Here is a 25,256-nt window from a genome sequence, read left to right on the forward strand (position 1 = left end):
TTTTTTTTTTTTTTTTTTTTTTTTTTTTTTTTTTTTTTTTTTTTTTTTGGTACCAGGGATCAACTCGGGCCCTTGCGCTTTCGAGGCAGGCGGCAGAACCACTGCACCAAATCCTTGTTCCTGTGTATTTTTCAGTACACATTTATCTTAGAAATATCTTCCTTACTTTATTACAAGTAGAAACCAAATTCATATAAAATGCAGGAAATCCTGTAATCACGGTCCTAACGAAAAGCACACCTGGAAATTTGACAAGTCGGGGCACATTTTACTCATTTAATTATAGTTCCCAAGTTGACCTCTTGAGGTTGGTGCCATCCCCAATAAGGCTTTGCAACATTCACAACAAACACTCTTTCCCATTTTACACTGTCCAAGTGTGGTGCAAAATGAATGTATTTAGAGTGTGGGTTGCGTCTACTGGCATGGGTTTAGGTTTTATCTTTTAATGAGATTTTAATTGGTTTTATTGCAGGATATATGGAAGGTGCCGAGAATGCCAATAGAGGAGGGCAGCCTAGTAAGTAAAATGGGTCTTTATAATCAGCGCTAGCCAACATGACCTCTCTCCAAAACTAACAGGAAGCCCTGGCTGAGTCTGACCCTTACAAGGAAACCAGACTTCTTCATTTTGGATTTTTCAAACTGCCTAGACTTTTTGAAGTGCTGAAAAAAAAAAAATTCACCCCAGATGCTTCCTTTCCTGAAAATTCCTGACTCTATAATTTTTAATCATCTTCAGAATGTCGCCTTCTGATGTTATCTTTGTCCCAAGCGTTGTTAAAGGTCCCGCCTGAACACGGTCAGGCCTGTGATGTGATAACAGGCCCTCCGTGAGTGACCACGATTCCCTGCATTTATCTTTGGTGGTGGTGGCCACAGGCCAAAGCCAATGCGGAGGGCGGAGGTGGTTCCTATGGTGCGTGTCTCTCCCATCTGCACACAACCTCAGACCCGTAAAATCGGTTCAAGTGCTCATTGAGATGAGGGAGGATCAGTGAATGCTTTGATAAAAACTGCATGTATGCCCAGAGTGGTAATAGCAGCAACTTCACTTGGCTGCCTGAAATCACACACACCCATCCGCTCCCTCATCCCCACAACATATGGACCCCAGAGAGCTATAAATTTACGCAGTCTACTTATCAAGAGTTCACAAACAATATAAAAAATTGCCCTGCTTAAAAAAAATAGGTGAAAAATCAGCAGTTCTTTCTCACTGAGCAAAGGTGGTAAAATGTGGAATGAGCTGCGGACTGCCTCCCCTCCCCTCCCGGAGCGGAGCGTGTTCTTCCTTTATTCCTGGTTTTTATGGTAGGATCTTATCTTTAGGACAGGATTGTAACCCCTAGGAGAGCCTCCCTCTCTTACCTTCCTATCTCCATGCCAGACTCCTCAGTAAACATTTATTTCCTCCAGGACTTCGATCAGGTTAGAGTATAGGATTTCCAGGCCTGAGAGGAACAGAGGGTGTGAGGATGGAGGAAAGGTTGGCGTCATCTGATAAAGCCCTGCAGGGTCCTGTAAGGGTGGCAAGGACAAAGAGAAGCCAGTAAAGTTGTAGGCTGCCGGAAGGTGATTTGAAGAGTCCACAGATGAGGAAGGTGCTGGAGGAGGGCCTGCCAAGCATGACTTCATGATGACATCTCTGGGCTTGAGGCCTGGCCGCAGTGCTGGTGAAGGGAGGACTCCTCTTTCCCAAAAGAGTCTCCTTACTAGTTTTTAATCATAGGTTTCTCTTTTCCAGTCCTTCCTCAACAGGAAGGATTCTGACCAGGTCATTTAGGAGGTGCTAATGGCCTTTCGTGGTGACCTTCCTGCCCTACCCAGGTCCACCTTGGATACAGGGCCACATCCTAGCACTTCGGTCACCATGCCCAGTCCGTCCTCGGCCCTGCCCCCCACTGTGAGCCTCCCACCTGCCTGCCCCTTGTTTCCTCCTCTGCCAGGCTTGGGACTGGCAGAGTCTCGTCTGTTGGTCTCATCTGCCTAGTGTTTTGACCATTTTATGGCAACATGATGGGAGGTGTATTCACTAAGGGAAGCCCTTTTCTGTGTAGCTCTGCAGTCCCGAATGCTCAGCAAACCATTCTGATTTTTGAATGGTTAAAACAGAACTGGGGTGGGAGTGGGGGAGCAAAGAAACAGTGGCATTCATTTGGGCTAGAAAACACTGCTGTCAGGGGTCAGGCTGGATAAACGTCAGACGGGAACCTGCCCAGTGAGTGACGTGTCCACAGCCACGAGATCCAGAAGAATGGACCGATGTGAGCAGGGCCTCAAGTTCAGATATGATTTTATTGGATGTATTTTTAAAAAATATATTGGGGAGGTTGTGGAAACAAAGAAACAAAGGCAGGAGCATGGGAGAGAAATACTAATGACGAGTGTTGATGTCCCCTACTGTGACTCATCTGAGAGCATCTTACATTTTTTGTTTTTTTTGAGTAGTGATCTGAGTAGACACAGAGCGGGAGGCATGAGCATGCATTGGAGCAAAGTACAGAACGAGAGGACATGGGAACAGAAGAGGGAATCTAGGGTGCGGTCAGATTATTTTTCTGGTACTAGGGATTGAACCTGGGGCCTTGTCCACTGCGAGGCAAGCACCGTACAACTGAGCCACGCCTCCTGTCCACATTCCTAACTCACGTTTTATAGGAGGCACTCACAGGTGGTCTTTTCTATTGATTGGAAAAAAGGACAGTGTCTCCAAATGCAGCATTAGGGCGATCGAGGACAGATGTGCAATGCTGCTGACCAACGAGGCTCTTGGTGAAGCGGATAGACATGTTTGAGCTAAAACTGCTCCCTGCCTCCCCATCTTATTTGCCTGTCTTGTGCTCTGCCTTCGTCCTCCTCCTCCTCTCTGCACATGCCCTCTCTAGGCTCTGAGTATTGCTGAACGCACAGTCCCTTCTCTGTAGTATGACTGTGGTGCTAAAGAGGAAATACATACTTTGAAAAGGTGGCTTAGCAGAGAGCAAAGGGGCCTGCGTGGGCATGGGGTCAGATGGGCAAGACTTGGTCCTGAGTCCTTATTCAGCTCCTTCCTGTCTGTACCACCCTAGATATGCTTCCAAATGGTTGGCCACGATTACAGTGACCTTGCAGAAGTGTAAGAATTGAGGGTTGAGGGAAGAGAACGGACCTTTGTCTGTGCTTATAGTGTGCCGGCCACAGGCCAAAGGGTGGTGTGTCTGTTCTCAATTCTCACGACAGTCCAGTGAAGTAGGAGTGATTAAGTGAGATAGCACACACACACAGCAGTGTACCTTCCTCAGACTGAAGTCAAAGTGTAACTGCCTGTCTTTCCCTTTCCTTTCCTTAGTTACCACCTACACTCACAGGTGGGAAACACTACTTGTCACCTCCTATATTGGAGGGCCACATTGGAGTGTGCGTCTAAACCCCTTACCGCCACGCTTGTTGAAAAATCGAGTCAGGAAGAACTGTTTGCCATTGTACTCCAAAACCCAGTCATCTGGGAAGTCAGGGGGCCGAGGTCCTTCCAGACCAGCACATGGCCTGAGAAGCAGGTCCAGGCCGTGGTTGTGAGGACAGTGATGTGGTCACTGTCTCCCAGGTGGGGCACACAGGTGGAATCACTCCTGCTGCACAGTCAAGGCGTCTTCCCAGGTAGAAAGTTTGTGTCACCAGGGGAGACGGTGATAAATTATTTCCGCTGGGCACCAGCGGGCATCCCTCCCTGCCTGGAGCGTAGCAGAGATGTTCCAGACGGCTGGCACCAAGCTCCTGCAGGGAAGGTGGTGTCGCATCACGTGTCTCCCGTGCCTCCTCCAGCATGGCGTGCAGATGGTACGGGGCAGTTCACTGTGGAAAGTGGCTGTGGTTTATGCGATCTGTTGCCAAAGCGGTAAGCCACAGCTGTACTCACTATGAGAAGGAAAAGGACAGCCCCACGTTACTCGGATCTTCCGCGCTCTCTTCTCTCCATCACGTGTGTGCGCAAGTTCACTGTGATAACAGGAGGCCTGTGGGATCCCCACGGGCTGTATGCTGGGAAACCCTTAGTCCCCGCCATGCCCTGAGCACCTACCACACAAGACCGTGTCTTGCTGATGTTTGCATTTCGGTGTGAAATCCACTACATGTGGCTAATGTTAGAAAAATATGTTGGAAGTGTGCTGGATCTAATGCCCAGCAGGCAAGATTTTTTTTTTTTTTGGTAATTGAAGGTATAGTTTTTTATGAATGATAATCATATTGGGTACCTATTTTGGATTTCTATCTATAAATATCACTATCCTGGTACACTTTTATCATTACCACAACTTTATGGTTATAAATGTTAATGGTCAGTAATAACTAACATTTATTAAGTGCTTTCTAAGAATTTCATGCATCTTCTCATTTAGCTTTCACAGAATCCCTGTGAGCACCTTTTATATATACATATTTCACTTTCAGTACTCAGAATATTCAAGGACTTGGACATTCAGCCAAGATCCCATGGGTAGTACGTGGTGGGACTAGAATTTGAACCTATGTCTCTGCATCTCTGTCTCTCTCACTAGGGACTGAACCCAAGGCTTTTGCACTAAGCTACAGCCCGGCTCTTTTTTTATTCTTTGAGACAGCATCTTGCCGATTGCCCAGGCCAGGCTTAAACTTACAGTCCTTCTGCTTCAGCCTCCCGGGGCACTGGAATTACAGACACGTGCCAGCACGCCTGGCTGAACCATGTCTGACTAGTGTTTTTTGGTTGTTGTTGTTGTTGTTGTGTTTTGTTTTTGCTTGTGGTCAGGAAATCTGAATTAAGGGCTGTTTTCCCTGTTGATAAATTGTTAGTTTCTACACCCCCGTCACACACATCAGTACCGTGTTTGATGTTCATTTTACTATCAGTTGTCTCACAAAAGGGCAGAAAGAGCAATGCTCGGCTTCTCTGCACCAGTGTCCTTGCTGAGGCTCCAATACTGGCGTGGGCAAGGTCTTCATGTCGGTCCCACCCTTCCATTCTACAGCGCTTCCTGGCACGGCATTAAGAGAAGTTAAATAATATGGAATCCTTTGGGTTCCTGATAACCAAATAACCCTCCCACTAAATACTTGCTTAGACTTTTGATGAGAAGATGTTTCCTGTGAAATGCAGTTTATTTCTCATTAGAACAACTGATGCATTCATATGTTGTTCATCTTTTGACCCAAGAAATGGAATTTAAAGGAATAAGGGCTTCTTAGCTTACCGAAGTAGAAAGAAAAATCTGAAGTCATTTTTTCCCCCTTCTAGCTAATTCTAAATGGCTGGATTAAAATTTGCTTTTCTTTTTTCCTGGTCAGAACAAGAAAATTTAGTTTGCATTAAAAGGTCATTCTGAAATACTGCTGCTCTCCCCACTAGCCATGTGTATATGCACTACAGATGTGTGTATTGTATATATAATACTGTACTTGTAATATATGGTGTATTTTATATATTATGTATACACACTTCTCAATGTTTAAAGAACCTGAGATACTGAAATTCCTGGGGAAGTTCTAATCAGTATTTTTTACAGAGATTTAAAGCATTCAGTTTTCTCTGATGAACTGGGGACACACTTTATTATTTTCTTAGAGGCACCCAAACTGTGACTGTACAAAGCTGAAAGGACCTGGAAGACCTTGTTCCATACCTGATGGGCACAGAGCAGCCTGGGTCCCGCTGGCTCCTTGAGGTTTTGTGAAGGCACCATCGTGAAGTATCCTGGAGTGTTCTGATGACTGGCCACGCAGCTGCAGGTCCTCTCTTGCCCGCTGTCTTTAACCCTGTGCAAAAGTGGGACTCGAGAGCAATGGGTCTTAGTAAACAGCTGTGTTAAAACCGTATTTAAAGGCCTGGCATTCACCTGTGATCCTGGCAAGGATGTGGTGGTGGGAGACAGAAAGGGGTAACGTTAGCAGAGTTAGATGAGAAGTCACTGGTACGCTGTTCTCATATTGAACAACTGAATCAATAGTCATGCAAAGCCTCTGTAATTTGGTTCTGCCTCCCACATTCGGGCCACCTGCAGGCAATCTTCACATGTGCGTCATCCTTATTGTCAATTACTTTTCTTTGCTAAAATACTTCTTCTTTAATGAATGCTATTATTTGCACTTTAGAGAATGACTCATTATTCCTGATTTGACTTATACCATGATAGAATCTGATTTTTTATTTTAGAAGATACATAGAAGAGAAAAAGTAAATTGTGTGTTCAGGGCTATGTCTCAAAATGTACTTCTGCCGATTTATGGGTAAAAGCTACTCATTTATTAGCAAAAGTACTTTCAACTGTTTTACACCATAGTGACTATTCAAGCTTTGAAGACTTGCAAAGGTATGTTCTTTGCATGAAAATTCCAGGCAGATTTTGTCCAGAGAGAGATCATTACTTTTCTCTCTTAGAAAAAGTTAGATAACAGCCTCTTTGACATTAAAAAAAAATCTGTTTTGTGAAAGAGGACACAATTTTTAAAAACCAACCACTTAAAACATCATGTCCATTCTAAAGGACACTTTTATTTCACCTTAAAAACCAGGATCATGCTGGTTATCTTTATTTAAAGTTCGGACTGAGAGATGTAAAACAAAACTGCTTTGATTCCTATCCGTTAGAGTTCTGTAACATTTACTGTTTCTCTTTACTAGTGTGTATCTAGGGGAGTGTAAGAGGGGAGAGCATCTTGGTAAAAGACAAGGGTGAGGTATGCATTTGACCCTTCACTGACTGCCTTATTTATGTAACTTGCTTTGTCTTCAACTGAGTGAAACTTGATCCAAGGTGTCCCAGCCTGCAGTGACCCCTGACTTCCATCAGAGGATGGGGCAGTTGTCCTATCCTCACCTTTCACTGAGCATCCCCTCCCCGCCATTTTACTTTTTCTGTCCTCACTTACATTAAATTAGGCTGGGGTGACAGCTACATCCCCCATTTTCCTCAGTTAGTGTGAGGAGAGCCTATTGATGCTGTGCTCAATTTTCAAGGATTTTGTCCCCTCATAATCCCCCCCAAGCAACACCAAACAGTTGGAATGGACAATAATCAGGAACCTTAGCCAATCATGAGCCCCGTGTATGAGAATGGAAATGTATTTTGGAAGCAAATTGTTTGTGACGGGGAGGTCTTGCTCACCAGCACACAGGCTGACCCCCACTGCAGGCTCACACACCACACAGCTAGAGCCTAAAGCTGGGCACAGGGTGACAACCAGGTGCCTGTTGCTCAGGAAACCACACAATCCACCGTCCCTCACTGAGCCTTTGGGTACACTGGAGGAGGATCTGTCGGAGCTGGGCCCATCTCAGGAGCTGCAGGCGGGGAGGAAAGGGGGCCTGCTCACGGCAGATGCCACCCTTTTCCTACCTGTTGGCCGTGTCGGACTGGCTGGAGCTCTGTACCGATAGCCTGTGACATCCGAGACCTGTGGTCTAGTTCCACAGTATGCTAAAGACACGGGGCGAAGGCACAAGGGTTAGAGGGTCTGGAGCAGCCGGCCTTCTGCTCTTTGTCAGTCTGTGTACAGGGACGCCACATGGCTCCTGCTCCTCCTTGACCACCACCGCCTTGCACACCCGCTTCTGGAGCCTCCCACCCCCCTGCTCACTTCCTAGGCCTACAGGGCAGGATCTGTAAAATAATGCGCATGACTGCTTCAAGTTCTACACATGTGGAGAGGCTTTCGAAGACCTTGTTCATCCCTCTTACACTCCTGCCTCAGAGTGGCTGCCTCTCCTCCAAGCCCAGCCCCAGGTGACAGGGCAGCTCTGTCCAGAGCATGTACCGCAAGTGTTGCCTACCACCAGCTGAGGGAGCCGCCCAGAAACAAGTCAGAGAGCCCCCGCTGCGATCTTTCTTCTACAAGACCCCAGATGAGGTTAGGAAAGTGGGGAGCTGCTGGGCCCATCATACTGAGATGAGTCCTCCACTCTTCCCAGGCAGTCCCTGCTTCCCACACAAGCTCCTCCTCCTGGAGCACCGCAGGCTCTGACCTTGCACACCCATCATGCCCTCCTCTTTTCCCGACGGCTCACCGGCCTGCTTGGAGTCTGGTATCCTTCAGAACCCCAGGCCCACTGTGGCCTGTGCATGTAATCCCTCCCTGAAGTCCTACCGGCGAAGGCTCAGTGTACTTCTGTAAACAGAAAACATGAAGAGAGTTAAGGAGTATTTTTTCTTAAAAATAATTTAAAGAGAAACACTACAGAGGGATTTGAATACAAATTTGTTTTTCTAAACCATTAGAACATTTTTCTTCATTATTCCTGGTCTGTGTCACATTTTAACAAAATTTAGACCAGCGTAAGCATGTTTTGTAAACTGAGCTCAGCTATCAATATAAAAAACTAAATATAGTCAGATTAGGCAAGTTCAACAAGCAGCTGTGAAAGATCTCAGTTCCTGCTCATTCACACCTGAAAATTTCAGTGACTTCAGTATCAGATGTCCCTTAGTTGAGAAATACAAAATCAAAGGTTTTTTCCATTGTTCAATATGCAACACACCTAACTGATTTCAGTAGAACCCTGGGGCTGCTGTTGATGAAATGTGCTTATGATGCAAAGGCTCACAGTGTGGTGGTTTCTAATTTTTTCAGGATTGTCCCCAGACTCAAATTACAACTCACATTTGCCGTAAGAATACACATACAGTCGTTTTGCTTAATTATGGCTGACTGCCTAAAACTACCTTCCCCTTGAATCACTGAAAGTTTTATTGGAGTTCTTTAATATGATTATAAAAATTAATGGGCTTGTAATTAGATATAAGAGAAGCAAACCCAAAGTTTGCCAAATAAACAATTGTTCTACTTATGAAGTTACACATCTCAGCAGATGAGGCCATAAAATAGATGACACAAGCTCAAAACCTTAGGCAGGCTGAATGTCCACATCAGGAAACATAATTTGAACATTAATTCAGAGCTGCTTGTAACTTCCATTGAAAAAGTAATAGGTTATTAAAATCAATACTATCACCATTATCAATGAATGTTGATACATTTAACTTTCCATATATCTTCCATTTTCTTAATGAGATCTAGGCTTAGTCAATGAATTTACTATTCAGAAACCACTAATCAAGTGATAGAATTCTGATTTATGAATATCCTCACAATCCCGCTGCTTCTGACTTGATGACATGACAGGGCATCTTTGAGGCATCTCATCCTCTGAAATAGATCAGGTACCTCCGAAACTCTTACTGCATGTGAACAAAGCATCTCGCATTGTCCCTATTCCATTACTGGAGCACAGTTTCTCCTGCTGCGGTAGAGTTTGTGACTGATACAGCAGCAAAGCTCACCTGTGTGGATTCCAGGTAGATCTTTTCTCGGACTAGAGTTTTAGTGCTGTTTGCCTTCGAATCTTTGCAGATAAATGCAGAGGATTGCATTGTTGGGAGCTTCACCAACCTCAGAACAGCATGATTCACTTGACCTGAGTGTAGGGTGAGAATTCCTCTGTATGAGCTGATGGTGATTAATCTATTTGCTTTCATTCTTCAGTTGCTTGGTGTGTAAATTTGAGTGTTTTGCTTTTCTGTTGGCAGAAGCAAATAGACACAGAACTCTCTTGTGGTATACCTGCATGCCAATATGCTGGAAAATGACCTTCAGAATTAAACCATCATGTTTTCTTGGCAAAGGCAGAGGGAGAAACTGGAAACAGATAGACTGAGGCTGCAGATGGCAGCAAGGCTGGGTGGAGAGGAGAGCGGCATGTTAGTTCCAGATAGCTGTGCCTCTTTGGTCATGTTTAAATGCAGATCTCAGTGGGTTCAAGCTCAGAATGCCAGACCTGGTGTTTGCTTCTCAGTTACAGTAAGGAAGATAGATTTATGGACTGTGCCCCAAATACTGCTGGGAAATTAACATCTGAAGTATATATACTATTTAGACCCACTTTTTCCTGTTACTCAATTGGAGATAAACTCAAAGAATAGACTCTACAATGTAATTTGGTTATATTGATGCATATAACTAATGCCACAATAGGTAAACACATGACTTGGAATAAAAGAAAGTCTGTCTTCCAAGTTTTTAAATATGGTAAAGAAATAGTTTTGGTCATTGACCTGTCTCTGGATTCTCTGGGTATATGGTAAAGTCACTCAGCTCTGTACCTCTGTTATTTAAACAATGGTTATTTGGATTAGAAATGATGCTTTCTTCTTCAATAAGTGGCTCATTATCACAGTGGGCTCTTTCACATTTGTCCTCTAGAAAAAGTTGAAGGTGATTTGAAAGGCTTTCAGATATTTTGGAAGCTCTTTAATGTTTCTTTTTAATGGAAGCAGTGCTCTGGGGTAGGGGTCTTGTCATTCATTGTTGTCTTCCTAGTACCCCAGCACAGTGACCAGCAGACGTACCCAGTGACTATGTAAGACAGAATTACGCTTCCACCCTTTGGTTTCACAGTGTGACGGAAGCTATGTATCCTAATGCTGGGTAGTTACATAAATCTCTTGATAGGTGAAAATTCATTTGATCTTTTAATATGCAGAAGTGGTTTTTTGGGTAGGGTGTTCAGAACAATAAATTTAAACATTCACAACTGTATACTGCAGAAAGTCAATTTCATTGTATGTTAATTTGAAACTAAAAATTTAAAGCACATTTCCCTTTATGAAAGTGTTAGTGTCAGCACTCTGCAAAGATGAACTTCTCTCTGAAGAACATCACAGGTCTCTTCACAGAGGTGACTTTTTATTTTTTCTAATTTATAAGTGTATTTCTCCTTGGTTTTTGAATAATTTATTTTAAAAAACTTTTATTTATGCTGAGATAAGGATCTGCCTGTGGTATAAAACATTGTTTATAAATAACGAGAGAATGCCTCTTTTCTTCCAAGGAGCTTCTCACAGTTGCTATCAAATGATGTGTCAGGATCTCCAGAGAAGCAGCTATTAACAGTAACATGAGTGAACGGCACTCAGGGCAGCATGCAGACAGGTCTGACTCACCTTGTGGTCCTTCCTCACGACCCCGCACAAACATGTAGGTGACTGCGTCCTTCATCAGGTGAAACATTAAAGACTCTTATGGCCACCCAGTGCATGACGACAGAGACGGACTGGACCCGTCTCCAGTCCCATGCCTTTCCCCGCCATGAATCACCTCTTATCTGATCCGAGGCTCACAAATAACGTGGCCACTGTGTCTGTCTGTGCGCACCCGCGTAGGCACGTATGCGCCCATACGCATGCGCAGACTTGCATGGACGAGCACGTATTTCCGGGCCAGCGCACGCACGATGCACGCCTTTGCAGGTACGTGCATGCGCAACGGATACACCTTCCTGGGCAGTCACAGGCCCTCACCGGAGAAAGCCGCAGCAGCTAGGGCTTCTCAGACCTCTGCCGGTAAGTTTTATAGTGTCCGTCCCCTGGGTGAGCTCGCCGAGGCTGAGACCTACCACCTCGTGCATGGAGAGGCCCTTGAAAGGCCATCTGCTGGTGCAGACAGCCCTGCCTCTGCATGCACTTCTGTTCTTGACACAGCGGTGCCCTAGCGTGGACAAAGCTGGTGGCCCAGTACCTTGGACTCTGACCCCTTCTTCCTATTGGCACTACCTTGTGTTCTTGGCCAGCCCTGTGCTTTGTTGTATATTTGCTGTACTTTGTGTTATCAGGAATTAAGCCATGGGATGGATGTTACTAAGAGACAACTACAAACAGTCTTTTCCGATCTGGACAAACTCCTCAGCTAAGAGATGAGGCAACTTAGGCACAGAGACCCCATCTGCTGCCCACAAGTGGGTTCTTGACTTGAGTTTCTTGCCTCACCTGATGCAAGGGTTTGTTAACTCTTTATAGTCTTTGGCCAAAATTCCACTGGTCCGTACCCACAGTATTACCTATCATTAAAATAAAGTAATTGTATATGGAAAATTTAAGATTTCCTTTCACTGTGGTTGCTTAAGAGATGTTGAGTGCCGGCCCCCTTAGGGTCTTGCTCTTCCTGCTTCTCATTGGCTGGGTGATGTTAGACCAGTCTTCTGTGGGAGAATAATCATCACTCTTATCTCTCGAGTCTACTTTCCAGATTAACAGATAATGAGTATGGGCACTCTTCTGGATTCTTGATTAATTGTGTGTTAAAATTGGTACCCAGGTGGAATTTACTGAAATATGGTAAATCTTTTACTGAGTCACTAATAGAACGTTTTGTTTACAGGGGAAAAAAAAAAAGAGACAAAAATGTGAAAGTCATAATTGGCATGATTATGCATGATTTTCATTTTCTTTTTAAGTAGCTGTGCAGCTCCTTGAAACTCAGAAAATGAAGTGATCTTAAAATTGGCTAGAAATGGTGCATTTGCTTGTTTATAGATTTTCTTTCACAATTTTAATTTTTGTACCTCTTCTGGAAAATTGCTGCTATCATTGTTATGTTAAGAGCTGCAATGTGAAGGCCAGGACCGAAAAGCACTCCTCACTTTTAAGCTTTTCATTAAATAACAACAGATAGACATGCTATAGCAGTAGTTAAGGTTGCCTGGCAGAATAAACCAGAAAGTTCAAACAAATAGGCATGTAACTTATGTTTTAAAAGAGTACTCTAGGGTTACCAGGAGGCCTGAAATCGCTGGCTTACTCTGTACACCTGGACTATGCAAGAAAGAAGAGCTAGAGCCATTTTTATGTCCCAAAGTAATTAAATGAAAACTAATGATGTTTACATTTTTGAAGGTCTGACATGCTGGAAACAGGGAGGTTTGTTTGGTGCGAGTGGGCAGGTGGTCTGATTTTTTCCTGAGAAAAAACAATAGATAGTCCTAAAAGTTCAGTCTGAACTGAGAGCTGGCGAAATGGAAACCAGGAGGTTGGAGGTTTAATTTCAGGTCTGGTCCAGTCAGTTCCTCAGACTGAGTAATTAAAACATTAAGACCATCTGTGAATACTCAGAAGCCAACTGAATCTTGGAAAACAAGCAAGTATTTTTCCTAAGAATAGGTGGTATTTGGTCACGGTGGGGAACTGTTACGAGTTAAGTGTGTGTGCACACATATATGTGAATTCACATGCCTATACTTTTAAAAAAACAGTGGGCTACTATGTGATGATTTGATACATTATATCATTTTAAAGTCAGTTAAACACACCTCTCTCATCACTTTTTTGTGGTGAAGACATTCAGAATCCTTTTATATTTTGAAATACATAGTACATTATCATCTGTTGTCAATCTCCTGCACACTAATGCGCCAGAACTTCTTCCTATGACTTAGTATCCATTGAATAGCTTTTCTCCATCCCTTCCTAGCACTACCCCCAGCTTCCCCAGCCTCTGGTAACCACCATTCTACCCTCATCTACTTTTGAGATAAACTTTTTTAGATTATATGGTGCAGATGAGTGATAATCATGTGGTCCATGTCTTTCCGTGCCTGGCTCGTTTCACTTAAGGTAATGATTTCCACTTTCATCTATGTCAATGAAAATTTTATTCTTTTTATGGCTGAATAGCATTCTTTTTTTTTTTCCTGGTACCAGAATCGAAGCCTGAATAGTATTTCTACAGTTCGTATCTCCCATATTTTCTGTTGGATCAGTCGGTGGCCACTTAGTTTCTTTTTCTGTGCTGTTGAGAATATATACACAGAGTTTCAAGGTATCGTATGCTTGAAATTGACTTTGTTTTAGTCTGAATATTGGCTCCTTGACTGATGGGATGTGAAAGAGATAACGTATTGTGTCCACTTGCCTCCAGACACAACCAGCAGTTCCACAAAGTGGGCCAACAAAACTCCTGTGTCACAATAACATGAATTACAGAAGATTTACCTTTGGCAGGCATCTCTAAGGGTGTCACCCAGCTACAGGTATTAGTTCTGGGCTTCCTCGAAACTGAATTAGTAATCAGACCAGAAAGAATTCGAAAATATCTGTGACCCAAAAGTACGGCACAGGTCAAACGTAATTATAAAATGCTGCTATCATGAAAATCTACTATTTCTGAAAATAGTAGCTTTTCTAAATTTCCCTGGGGCACCTATTCATTTCAAGCCTTGGTCAATTTAAGATGGGAGGTAGGGCCATCCTGTGTAGTATCAAAAACTGTCACCGACACAAAAACCAGAGAACGGAAAAAGGAAATTCCAAAATACTAAGAACAGAGGTGATTAGAAAAAATAAAGTGATGGTGCCCTTTAATTAGATTTGATAGGTCTTAAGGCAGCAGAACTTAATGCACTCTATTTAAAGGTATTATGTCACAAAGCGGAGATGTAGTCATTGTGTGCTCATGACCCTGCAGAGCATGGAAACACTTTGAACTCCGTCTGGGTCACTTATTTCTAGAAAGCTGTAGACAAGGGGGCTCCCAGGCCAGCTACAAAACTGATTAAGGGGATAGGAAGAGTCATTATGAGAACAAATTAAATGACATAAGTATGAATAATTGGGCTAAAAGAGGGTGAGGTAAGTTTAATGTAAATCAGTTCTATTACAGCTAATATTTCTTGGATGCACATGTCATGCACGAGGTGTATGTGTGTTTAGCTTGCACATTTCACTTCCAGTGCAACTCTGAAGATGAGTTACTGCCGTCAGCCACGTTTAACCAGGAAGCTGAGGCATAGAGCATGGGTAGTGAGTGAGCTTGCCCAAGCTGTCATACCTAGTGAGTAGCCACGTTCTCTGGTTTGGAAGTATGTTGAGCCTATTCTGTTCTGTTGGATGAAGTCACATACCTCCGCCCAAAATTTAGTTTGGCCCGTTGGTGCCCGTTCACATGACTCCATTTAAATGTCCTGTTATTTGTTGCTTCTCATTTTTCATGTAACATGGTGATTCTGTCTCTCCTTCTTCTTCACGTAACATTCTTGGATTCTTAGTCATGTAAATATATCTTTCTTGGGGATGATCTCCTGTCCAAATTGGTCAATACAACAAGCCATGTAAATGCTTGTTTTCATTTTTATTGAGATTGTGTGTCTTAAAGGCCCTTACTCTGACAAGCACCTCCCAGGGTGTTGCTCGCTCTCAGTTAATACTTGCTTCCCTGTGTGCAGGCTTACCTGTGTGTTCACAGCTGGTATTCTGTGAATGTGCATGTTACACATTATAATCACAGAAACACCAGTTCTAAGTGCCATTTCCTGCTCGAAACAAAGGAAAGAGCAGACGCATTGCTCAGTGTGGTAAGCAACACCCATTGTCAGTGCTGAGGACCTGTTTCTTGTCCAGATCTGAAGATGGGTGCACAAAAAAGTTAAGTTAGCATTGGATAAGATAAAATTTTAAAGAAGAAAGCACAAACTATGAGTTAATTATATTCAACTTTTTTGCAACTTATTCTACTTGATAAATTATGGATTTTGCTTTTCCTTTTTGAGATTAGTTCTTTTTTATGAAAAAGTGAAACATTTTCATAACCAGATAATGAGAGTTAACAATAGTTATTATATCACATATTGCTGTCTTCAAAGTAGTCACTCAGTATAAGACAGAAACAAGATTCTTATAAAAAAATAAGCAGATAATAGCACAAGCTTTCTTTTTAATCCACTAAGATAAACTATTGGTATAGTGCTTTTCCTTAAGAAACATTATTTTCTTATGTATTTATTTTTCTTATTTTATTTATTTTCATATATATTTATTTTTTTCTTTTTATAGAGTTTATTGGTACAATCTAGGTATAAAATACAGTTACGTTCATTATTGGGATCCTGTACCTTTACATGACAGGTCTTGATTCTCATTTTTCCCCCTTGTCCCTGCCCTCCCTTCATCCCCTCCTCCCCTCCCCATTTACAAACACTTTATTTCCATTTTTTCAGTTTCTCATATTTTTTCCTCTCCCTTATTACCTTTCCCCCACCCTTCCCACTTTCCTTACACCTTTAGCCCTTTACTTCCTATTTCACATTATTAATTATCTCATTAGGATCCTGTGTACTATTATAGTTTTTCATACCAGAGAAACTATTCGGTATTTCAGTTAAAGAAATCTCTGTGAACATTAAAAATAGTGAATCCTAAAACTAAAAAGGAAAGTAAAAGAGAAAAGGCAATGATGTAAGATTAAAATAATCCTTAATTCTGAAGATGAAAATGGTCCCTTAACATATTTAAATTGCTTCTTGCTCTAGTAGTCTTATCTTATTCTTTTTTCATTATTTAGAGAATACTTTATTTCTGTAATCAAACCCACGTAGATATGACCTTACATATTTAGTGCAGTGCGTCACCCCTGTACAAATGGAAAAAAAAAAAGAGCAAAAACAATTAACATTTCTAGACCAATATGGCTGTCCATTTCTGTACAATGGCATATGTATTTATGAAATAAAGCAATTCATTTCCTTTTTTTTTTTTTTTTTTTTCATACCAGGGATTGAATGCAGGACCTTGTGCTTGCAAGGCAGGTGGCAGAACCACTGAACTAGATCCCTGGCCAATTCATTTCTTTTGTCAATTTCACATACAGACTCTCTATTTTGATGGGTATTCGTAGGCAATTTAGGATGGTGCAAAATTGGGACTGAGAATTCTGTTAGAATAAATGTAATTTGTTTAATAAACAAGCATATGATGAAATTTTAATTAATAGATTAGTCCATCAAATTTTACTTTGTCTAATATATGTGATTATATCTTTTGTGGAAAGTAATGTTACAGTGATAGTCAACTAATAAGTTTCCTTATTAAGTATTTAATAAAGTGTATCTAATAAATTGAATATTCTTGAGCATTCAATTTTTTTTTTTGTACAGGGGATTGAACTTGGGTCCTTTTGCTTACAAGGCAGGCAGCAGAACCACTGAGCTAAATTTCCAACCAAATCATTTAACTAATTGATGAATTTTTTTTTTGCAGGCTAGCAATGAAACTCGGCCTTGTGTACGTTAGGCAAGAGCTGTACCACTGGATTAGTTCTTAAGTATTTAGATGAAAAAATGGTATTTCCTCTCCCCCGACCCCAGAATCTCCTTCTGGAACTCCGTCATCTTCAGCCTACACTCCCATCTCTCCATCGTCCACCCAACAATGCCTTGACAATGGAGAAAAGTCTTAATTTTTTTAAATGATAAAAGCTTTAAAAATATTTAGTATATAATATGATATCGATAGTGATTTCTTGAATTATTTTAGGAGATTGAGGTCCTACTTGATTTCCAGAGAGCAGAGTTGACGTTTAAATTCTCTAATGTGTTTACTTTAGACAGATCATCTCCAGTGCAGCATCTGTTTTTGTGTTTTCGGGAGTTCTTGGTTTCCCATCAGGGGGACCCAGCAGAGGGATATGCATGACCCGCCTGGCCCACACAGGCAGCGGCATCCGCTGTGTCCGGTGCTTCCTCCAGCAGGGGTGCCCTCTCCATGCCTGGACAGGCAGCCTCCTTGTCTGGCTCTTCATCTCTTTTTCAGGGATAAACTCCATCTGCCAGATGGTGTTACTACACTGCTAGAAGAATATGCCAAAACTCAAATTTGGCTTAGTATTTCTATTTTGGACTAGCAGCTTTCTTCCATGAGGCTCCAAGCAGTAACTGGAAATTGCTTTCAGTGTGCAGAGGAGAGAGGCTTCTGGGGGAACAGTGTTATTTATGAAGATTGGGTGGGGGAGCTCCCTGCCATGTTCCAGTGGAATTAGAAAGATAAAATTTTAATGTCGAAAGCACTCGTATTTTAAATGTTTTATTCCATTTTGCTCCCTCGGCAGCCCTTCAGAGATAGCTGTGGCAGGAAATCTATTTTCAGAGCCCTCTCTGAGCCCAGGCTGAGGTCACAGGGCGAGGAGTACCCTGAATTTTGTGATGTTCGTAAAAATACAGAGCATCGAAACCCCAGGAAATATCAGCGGCGTGCATCTCTGAACAGTAGCCAAGTGAATTTTCTCACAGAGAGAGCAGCCCAAACCGGTCTTCCAGCTTCACCTTGAGCTCTTCTAAGGATGGGCCAGATTATTGTGACTAAAAATTCAAGCTTAAGAGAAGCGAGGGGATGTGGAGAAAAATCCAGTTAACTGAGTGAAAGTCATACAGAATAAACTCCCCATTGCTAAAAAAAAAAAAAATAGTTTTCAAATTGAATGAATCTTTAGAGCAGAATTGATCAAATATGTCCTTATTGTATGAGAAGATGCACTTTTCAAATAATATTTTTGGGGAGGCATCGTCTGCTTGAGGATGTTTCATCTTCTTATTAAGAAATCGGTTATAAGTTTGGAGCCTATTTCATCCTTGTTATTAACTTGCAGGGGAAAAATCTTCCTGTTCCAGTATTCATTAGATGAATCTTTCTGTGTATACAAATATTAAAAGTAGTCTTGAAAGTACTATAGGTAAGCAAGGAAAAAAAAAATGCCCTGTTTGTTTCCTCATAGAATTGACATTTTTATTTAGAGAAAAATCCATGAATTTACAATCTCCCCCTTTCTAGGTTTTTCAACATTTCTTGCAAATTGTATGTAAATGAATGCAAATAAGCAATACTCACTAGCAAGCTGCTTAGAAGTGTAAAATGCATAAAATTAAGATGCTGAGAGAGAAACGTGCATCTAATTAAAGTAGCATGTAAAGAAATGTTTAAATTCAAATTAGATACTTCAGTGGAAAGAATTACTTGTTTAATTCAGAAGGTGTTTTGTATAATTCAGGGAAGACTTGTCCTTAGTGATGTTCCCATTTCCTTCAAAAATTCATTTTAGGGGCTTTGTGCTGGCTCAGTTAAACTTCAAAATTGGGTTGAACCGAAGAATTAGAATGCCATAAAAATACAGTCTGTTTTTAATGCCTTTACCTCCAAAGTAGGCTAGGGAGGCTGACGTGATCATTTGAAAGTGAGGGGAGGTAGGTAGAGGGATCGGTTTCCATCCTGTTCACAGTCATTTTGTGCATTTTTGGAAAGCCTGGAGGTATGGCATCCCCCTAGTTTCCCTAAGATCCAAAGAAGATTTTGTGGGTATGACAGGAAGGGTGCCAGTCTCTGTGACCCACAGTCCCCTCCTCTTTGCTATGTCCAGGAGGACATTCTTCACGAAACTGGGCCAAATATTGGAGAGAAAAAAAAGTTGAACTGCACTGAGAAGATACAAGCTGAGAGCAGTGCTGGTTCTGTCCAGGACGTAGTAACCTGAAGGACAGACAGAAAAACTACCAGGAAAATGATTTATGCTATTTTTCAAAATGCTTGATGGAATGGATAGGTTTTAAAAAAAAATGCGCATGTTAATGGGATTCACTGTAATATTTCCATAAGTGTGTGAAGTGTGCACTGATCAAATCCAACCACCCTTTTCCTACTCTTCCTTGTGTACTTCCCGTTCTCTGATCTTCAACCTTATTTAAGTTCCACATAAAATAATATGTAGTATCTGTCTTCCATATCTGACTTTTTTCATTTAACATCGTGTCCTCCAATTCCCTCCATTTTGCCGAAACATGGTTTTGTTATTCTTTATGGGTGAATTTGTCTGTCTGTCTGTGTCGCATTTCCTTTATGCGTTCTGCTGTCGATGGGGACCTGCGCCAAATCTGAAGTATTTCAGCTTCATCTCGTGAGAATGTTCTTGCTTTCCACCACTTTGTACATTTCTCTGACTTCGGTGGAGCTCATGTTTTAGGGCATGGTGTCTATTCCCTGACCTCAGAGATTAAAAATGGTTTGGACCGTGTGCAAAATATACAGCTCACTCTTAGATTTGAGTTTCCTCACCTGTCCGTGCCTGGTGGGGAATTGGGAAATGATACTGCCTAGGGCCCTCTGCATTTTGGGGGATTTCTGCAGGGCCAGGAAGCTTTCTGAATGGTGCTGGTCATTTTTCCTACCCTCCCTCTGATTCCGGTCCCTGTCCTCCCCTCCGTTCCTGAGGCTGAAGCATGTACCAAGTTATGCAGCATCATGAATTCAATTCAAAAAGGTCTTGCTGGGGCTGAGGGTGCAGCTCAGTTGTAGAACAACTAGCATGCTTGAGGCCCTGGGTTTGATCTTCAGTACCACACATGCGCACACACATGCATGTGCACACACAGACACACAATCTTCTGATTATTGGTGTCTGTTTCCAGATCTTTAATAAGTCCATTGAGTTTTGATTGGGAGGCTTACAGCCACATGTTTCTTATCTGGAACTTGGGCCTTTTCCTCTCTTGATTTCCTGGTACTTTCTGTGTCTTCCTCTCAACCGAAGATGGGTTGGCTCAGTGATTACTGCATTTGCAGTGCGGCCTACGTCTCACTGCCCACCTGGCTCCTTTTTCTTGGAGCTCCTACAGTCAACATTATCCCAAGTTGTCCTCAGTAACTTTCCTTCAGACTTTCTGCTCTTCTCCTTCAAGATTGCCAGTGCCGTAGTGTGGACCATTTTTATCTCTCACCTAAATATATTGCACTGGCTTATCCTAAAACATAAACACTGAGAAAGGCTTTTGGAAGCCCATTGTTAATTCATATTTTACACTGTCTGAGACCAATCATCTCACTCTATATCATCTTCCCCTATACCTCCTGTGCTCCAGCCTAAACTATGGGATCTGCAAGATGGAGAATTCATGCCATTCCTATTTCTACGCATATTCTACCACTTACCAGTATCCTCCCTTTCTGCCTAGAAGAGTCCTTCTCCTCTCACTCCTGGGAGTGTTTCCTTCTCTCACCCACCTGAGCTGAATTTGTCACGCACTCTTTTGTTGCACTCCAGGCCTCCGGTTACAGCATTCATCGTGTGGTATCCCAGAGTGTTGTTCCTGTGTCTCCTGTGAGGCCCTGAGCTCCTGAGGGTAGAGACACTGTTGGGTGAGAACAGCGCTCCTGCTGGAGATGTGTTTCTCAAAATAGTCTGTCTCAAGATCTCAGTACTCTTACAGATGACCAAGGAGCTGAAAGAACTGCTTGTCGTTTGACTGTATATCTATGGCATTGACCATATTTGAAATTATATTAAGAAATTTAGAAACTGTTTCTTCAAAATCCTCAGTGCTAAACTCATACAGTACTGTCAATGGTATTTTTATACAAATAGCTTTTCCTGAATAAAAGTTACAGTGAGAAGAATATTGCTTTAATATTTATAAATCTCCTTGTCATCTTCTAAGATAGCCACATTCTCATATCTACTTCTGAATACAGTCTGGTTCTGTGTTGTTCAGTTTAAAGATTCTGAACACAATGTACCCTAATTGTGGAATTGTTTTTACACTAAACCTTGACAAGTGTCAGTTTCTGACATGCTATGGAAGGTGAAACTTGAAGCTTGAGGGATGAACTTTTTATACTTTTGTTAGTGAGCTATTTACTGCTGTAAGAAAATGTCTGAGGTGATTAATTTAAGGAAAAAGATGTTTTTGCTTCAAAGTTTCAGAGGTTCCAGGTGAGGATCAATTGACCTTGTTGCTTTGGGGTAGTGGTGAGGGGGCGCATCATGGCAGGAGTACACAGCACAGTGAAACTGCTTACATTATGAGCTACAGATCAGAAAGGAAAGAAGTAAGGGTCTGGAGTCCCACACTCCCATTTGGGAGCACACAACTGGTGGCCTAAGGAGCATTACGCCTCTTACCGCTTCTACTTGCTCCCATTAGTGCCACCCTGTGGATCAGGCCTTGGGGGCCACTTTTCCAAGATTAGTGGTGCTGATTGTTTAACCATTGACTGATCCTTCTTCACCTTGAGCAGCTGTTTTGCCCTTGCATGATGTAATTAATTATACCACACATCGGTCACTTGGAAGGGATGGGCCCACTGAGTTATATATAAATGCTGACATTCTGTTATGACGTAGAAACAAATAATAGGAGCCTTCGAGCAGTTAGAAAGCTATGAAATTCATGGTGGTAGATACTGGAGTTCTGGTTTTTACTCAAAAATGTTGTCATTGTCAACAAATACTATGGGTAATTTTCCCCAAAAGAACAGGCTTATTCTGTCCATGTTCAAGAAAATGCCTTTGGAATACCTGCATCTGAATAACAGGTTTTTAACCAGCTGGTCTTCTTCAGGAAGAGTAGTGTTTTGAGATGGAGTGGCCAGTTCAGCCTCTTGGGGCCCAGGGCAGAAACAGGGTCTTGCCTTCTGAGAATTGACAGGAGAAGGTGTTAAGATTTATGAAAATACTGACTGCTTTGTCCGGAGCACACCTACGTACAGCTGGCTTTGTCTTCATCCAGGGGCACAGAAGAGATGAATTCAGTACTGTCCAGGGCCACCCCTTAGCCAGCTGCCCCCACCATTACTTGTGCCATTGGTACAAGAATGAATTCAAGGGTGGAAGGCAAACGATACCGAGGGCTGTTACACATAATGGATTGTGGCAATCCCCGGGCCTCCATAGACCATACTCTGAGCACCTTGGGGTGGGCTGGTAGCAATGCAGAAGCCCTCACCCCAGGTTGCAGAGCTTGTGCCAGGAAGGGTGTGCGGGGCAGGGGGTGGCATGTTCAGGGTGCTGTGAGTGACCACCGAGGCAGGAGAGTGGAGTGCCCCATGGAGAGTTAGGGACTTTGAACTGGACATCATTGCCCCCCCAAATCACAATTTTTCATTGCCAGATGAATGCATAAGATTAAGTCCCAAATTCTTAAACACTTTTGGGCTAGTGTTTTTATTCAGCATCACTTTCAGTTTCATGAGTATTTTCCAGTCTTCTTATCTGTACTCAGTGAGTGGATCTTGGGCCAATACCTGCCCAAGACAGTACACATGAAACCTGTATGTGCTTGCTCACCTTTCAGGTTATTAGTTCCCGGCCTGTGTGTTTATCATCAGCATTGTATTTCTTGGATTCTATGCATTATCTTGTATCATATCTGGAAAACATTGGTTTACCATGAAGACCCTCCAGTCTGTGGGCGTGTGACAGACTCATTACCCACTAAAAGGTCTGGGTCAATACGACATCCCGAAGTCATTCTGAGCAGACTGGCAGGTCTTGCGTAAGATCCAATCTGGAGCTTTTCCTCTTTGTTGCTCTCTTTAAAAACACTAAGCAAAAGACAATGACTCTTCCAACTCGGGCTGATTCCATTGTGATTGATCTGAGCCAATTTTTAAGGTAATTGATGGTACTGCCTTAGTTGAGTCTGTTAGTGCAAATAATTATTAATCAATAAGCTCTCAGCTCTTACTTCAGAAGATCATTCTAACACATGATTTATTCTGAACATTTCAATTGAGCGGCCAAAATCAATTGGCGAGTGGTCTAAAGCACTTTAATTATCTGCTGTTCCTTTCCCAGCCACATCTGCCCTGGCGACTTGCTGTCCCATCTTGGCCAGGGCGACAGGAAGTGCTTCACTGCTGTGGTAGAAAGTGTGTTGTGCACCTTGGATTGACTAAGTTGGTTTAAAGTGATTTTAGCTAAATGCCTCGAAAACAAAGTATCCTGGCTTTCCTTTGCTGTGGAAAAAGAGCGTTACTATTTTCCGTTTAGCTGGAAAGCACTTTACTAATGAACATAGTGACTATTGCAGAAGGTGACTTCTTTACATCCCGAATAGAGCACAGTCAGGGAAAGGGGACGGGGTGTGAAGCGTTTTGGGTGTGAAACTTCATGCTCCCCAAGTGGTTGCTGCCGTTGAAGATGTGTGACGTCCTCGTGTGGACTTCCTGGCATGGGACTTGTTACTTTGCCCTTTTAGGCGATATCTTGATGACTGTCGTGGCTTGGTTTGGTTCTCCCCTTTATGAGAAGAGAAGCGGAAGAAAACCAGCTCTACTGGGAATGAGCTCGCCTTTGTTCTGAAGTGCAGCGCCCAAGCATCTGTTTTTGTTGTACTCGCGGATGGTACAGGAATGTGTGGGCCGTAGCCTGGGACTTCAGACGTGATTGTTACAGATGGAAATGTTAAATGGCAGCACCCTGGATCACTGGTGGCGAAGCCCCTCCAACCAGCACCAACGTGCTCTGTTACTTTTCTTGCCTGGTGTGCTGTTCCCTCACTGATACTGAAGTATAATAACCCTCAAGGCCCACCGTGATCTGTCTCTGCTCCCTACTGCTGTGCACAACCCAAAAACCTAAAAGTTGGACCTAAAACTTCTCAGAGCAGTAAACCGAAAGTCCAGCTCATTGTTAACAGCTGGCACAGTGTGGCGTCTGCAAAAGGCAGTGTTCTTAAGCACTGAATGTATTCTTACTATCAGTTAAGCAGTGGGGAAGAGGAAAGGTTGCTTACGACCTGGGATTTCGCAGATACTAATTGAGTTGACCTTCTTTGGAATTCTGGTTTGGAAGTAGAACTGTAGGGAGACCTAGGAAACAGCTCTGGTTCTGCACACAGGAAGTCCCACTCTGTCAGGAAGGACTGACACGGGCAGGCAAGGCTTCAGCCAGTACGGGTACGGGAGCGAGGATGGGATGCTGATGGCCAAGGCTTGGCATCCAGGAATGAGGAAGGAGTGGTGAAAAGGTCCCAGGACGGGCACTGAGGTTACCACTGCCTTTGTCCTTCTCCCCACCACACCTCCTCTTCATCTGTTCCTGTGCTCTGGGAACAGTCACTCATCAGAGGGAGCTAGCAAGCAGCAGGACATTAACACAGGGACTGCCCACCTCTCGAGTGGCTCTTGCAGGTGGAGGAGGTAAAATGGTCCAGGGAGCTAACAGCAGCCAGGCGAGCCTGAGGTCTGAACAGGATGTGCCTGCGCGCTGACCCACAGGTGGGGACCACAGCGTGAGGACATCTTTCTGACCGGGGCAGGGCACCGGAGGCCAGTGGGGGTGTACGGAAACCATGCAGACTTGTGCTGCCTCTGAGTTTCTTCTGTCCCTTTGTTGCCCCACACCTGCTCATCCTTACGTGGACAGAGAAAGGACCTCCCCTGCATGCTGGCTGCCTCCTGGGCCCAAGTTCCGGCTGTGCACCTTGGCCAGCTGGGTGATCTTGAACGCGTCACTGAACTCCTTGGAAGCCAGGTGTGCCGAGCTATGAAATAAGCATAATACATGTTCCAAGTGGTGGTGATGAGAATTAAATGAGGCAAATTTTAAAGCATTTTAAAACTGTGAAACCCCAGAATGTATCGTGTAATAGATACATGCATAATTGTACCGTTTCAATTTTATGATTCCTCCTCACCTGGCTGCCTGCACTGGAGCCTGCTGGTGTTGTCCACACTTATTAGAGTTGAGAGACAAAGCCCTTAGTACCACTTCTGGTTGTTGTCCTCTTCCTTCCAAGGTCACTTGGAGTATCTTGAAGATAAATTTCATGTCTGTGTTCCATGCAGGAATTTAGTAAATATCCAGTAAAGGGAGGAATTACCTTGAATTATTTATTTTCATCTTTTTTGCTTTTTTTTTTTTTTTTTTTTTTTTTT

General features: G+C 42.9%; 2 protein-coding genes across 7 annotated transcripts in view; one reads left to right on the plus strand and one right to left on the minus strand.

Moving 5' to 3' along the window:
• Positions 1 to 25,256, plus strand: part of Pard3 (par-3 family cell polarity regulator) — a 558,608-nt gene that overhangs the window by 467,223 nt on the left and 66,129 nt on the right.
• LOC104855786 lies at positions 2,185 to 11,172 on the minus strand. 6 transcript variants are annotated; one of them, XM_010614746.2, is made up of 6 exons: positions 10,953 to 11,172; positions 8,021 to 8,121; positions 7,353 to 7,433; positions 5,640 to 5,788; positions 4,843 to 4,994; positions 2,190 to 3,897 (listed from the first exon to the last, which is right to left on the minus strand). In XM_010614746.2, the coding sequence occupies exons 2-6, from the start codon at positions 8,075 to 8,077 to the stop codon at positions 3,779 to 3,781; spliced, it is 558 nt and encodes a 185-aa protein (XP_010613048.1). In that variant the 5' UTR covers positions 8,078 to 8,121; positions 10,953 to 11,172; the 3' UTR covers positions 2,190 to 3,778. The 6 variants fall into 6 exon arrangements, 5 of the variants coding, with proteins under 5 accessions (XP_010613050.1, XP_010613048.1, XP_010613049.1 ...); XM_010614747.1 differs by lacking the exon at positions 7,353 to 7,433 and adding an exon at positions 9,294 to 9,427 and having other exon boundaries at positions 2,191 to 3,897; positions 5,640 to 5,772; XM_010614745.1 differs by lacking the exon at positions 2,190 to 3,897 and adding an exon at positions 9,294 to 9,427 and having other exon boundaries at positions 4,609 to 4,994.

This window comes from Fukomys damarensis, unplaced genomic scaffold (assembly GCF_012274545.1).
Source record: "Fukomys damarensis isolate Sample0158 unplaced genomic scaffold, DMR_v1.0_HiC HiC_scaffold_19, whole genome shotgun sequence".
Lineage (NCBI taxonomy): Eukaryota > Metazoa > Chordata > Mammalia > Rodentia > Bathyergidae > Fukomys > Fukomys damarensis.

Excerpts from the sequence above, each read along its gene's own strand:
- LOC104855786 (XM_010614744.1), bottom strand. The coding sequence starts at position 8,077 with ATGCACAGGCCACAGTGGGCCTGGGGTTCTGAAGGATACCAGACTCCA. Across the intron at positions 7,434-8,020 it reads ACCAGACTCCAAGCAGGCCG|CATACTGTGGAACTAGACCA; the intron begins GTGAGCCGTCGG and ends CCGTGTCTTTAG. Across the intron at positions 5,789-7,352 it reads CAGTCCGACACGGCCAACAG|TCCCACTTTTGCACAGGGTT; the intron begins GTAGGAAAAGGG and ends ATTGCTCTCGAG.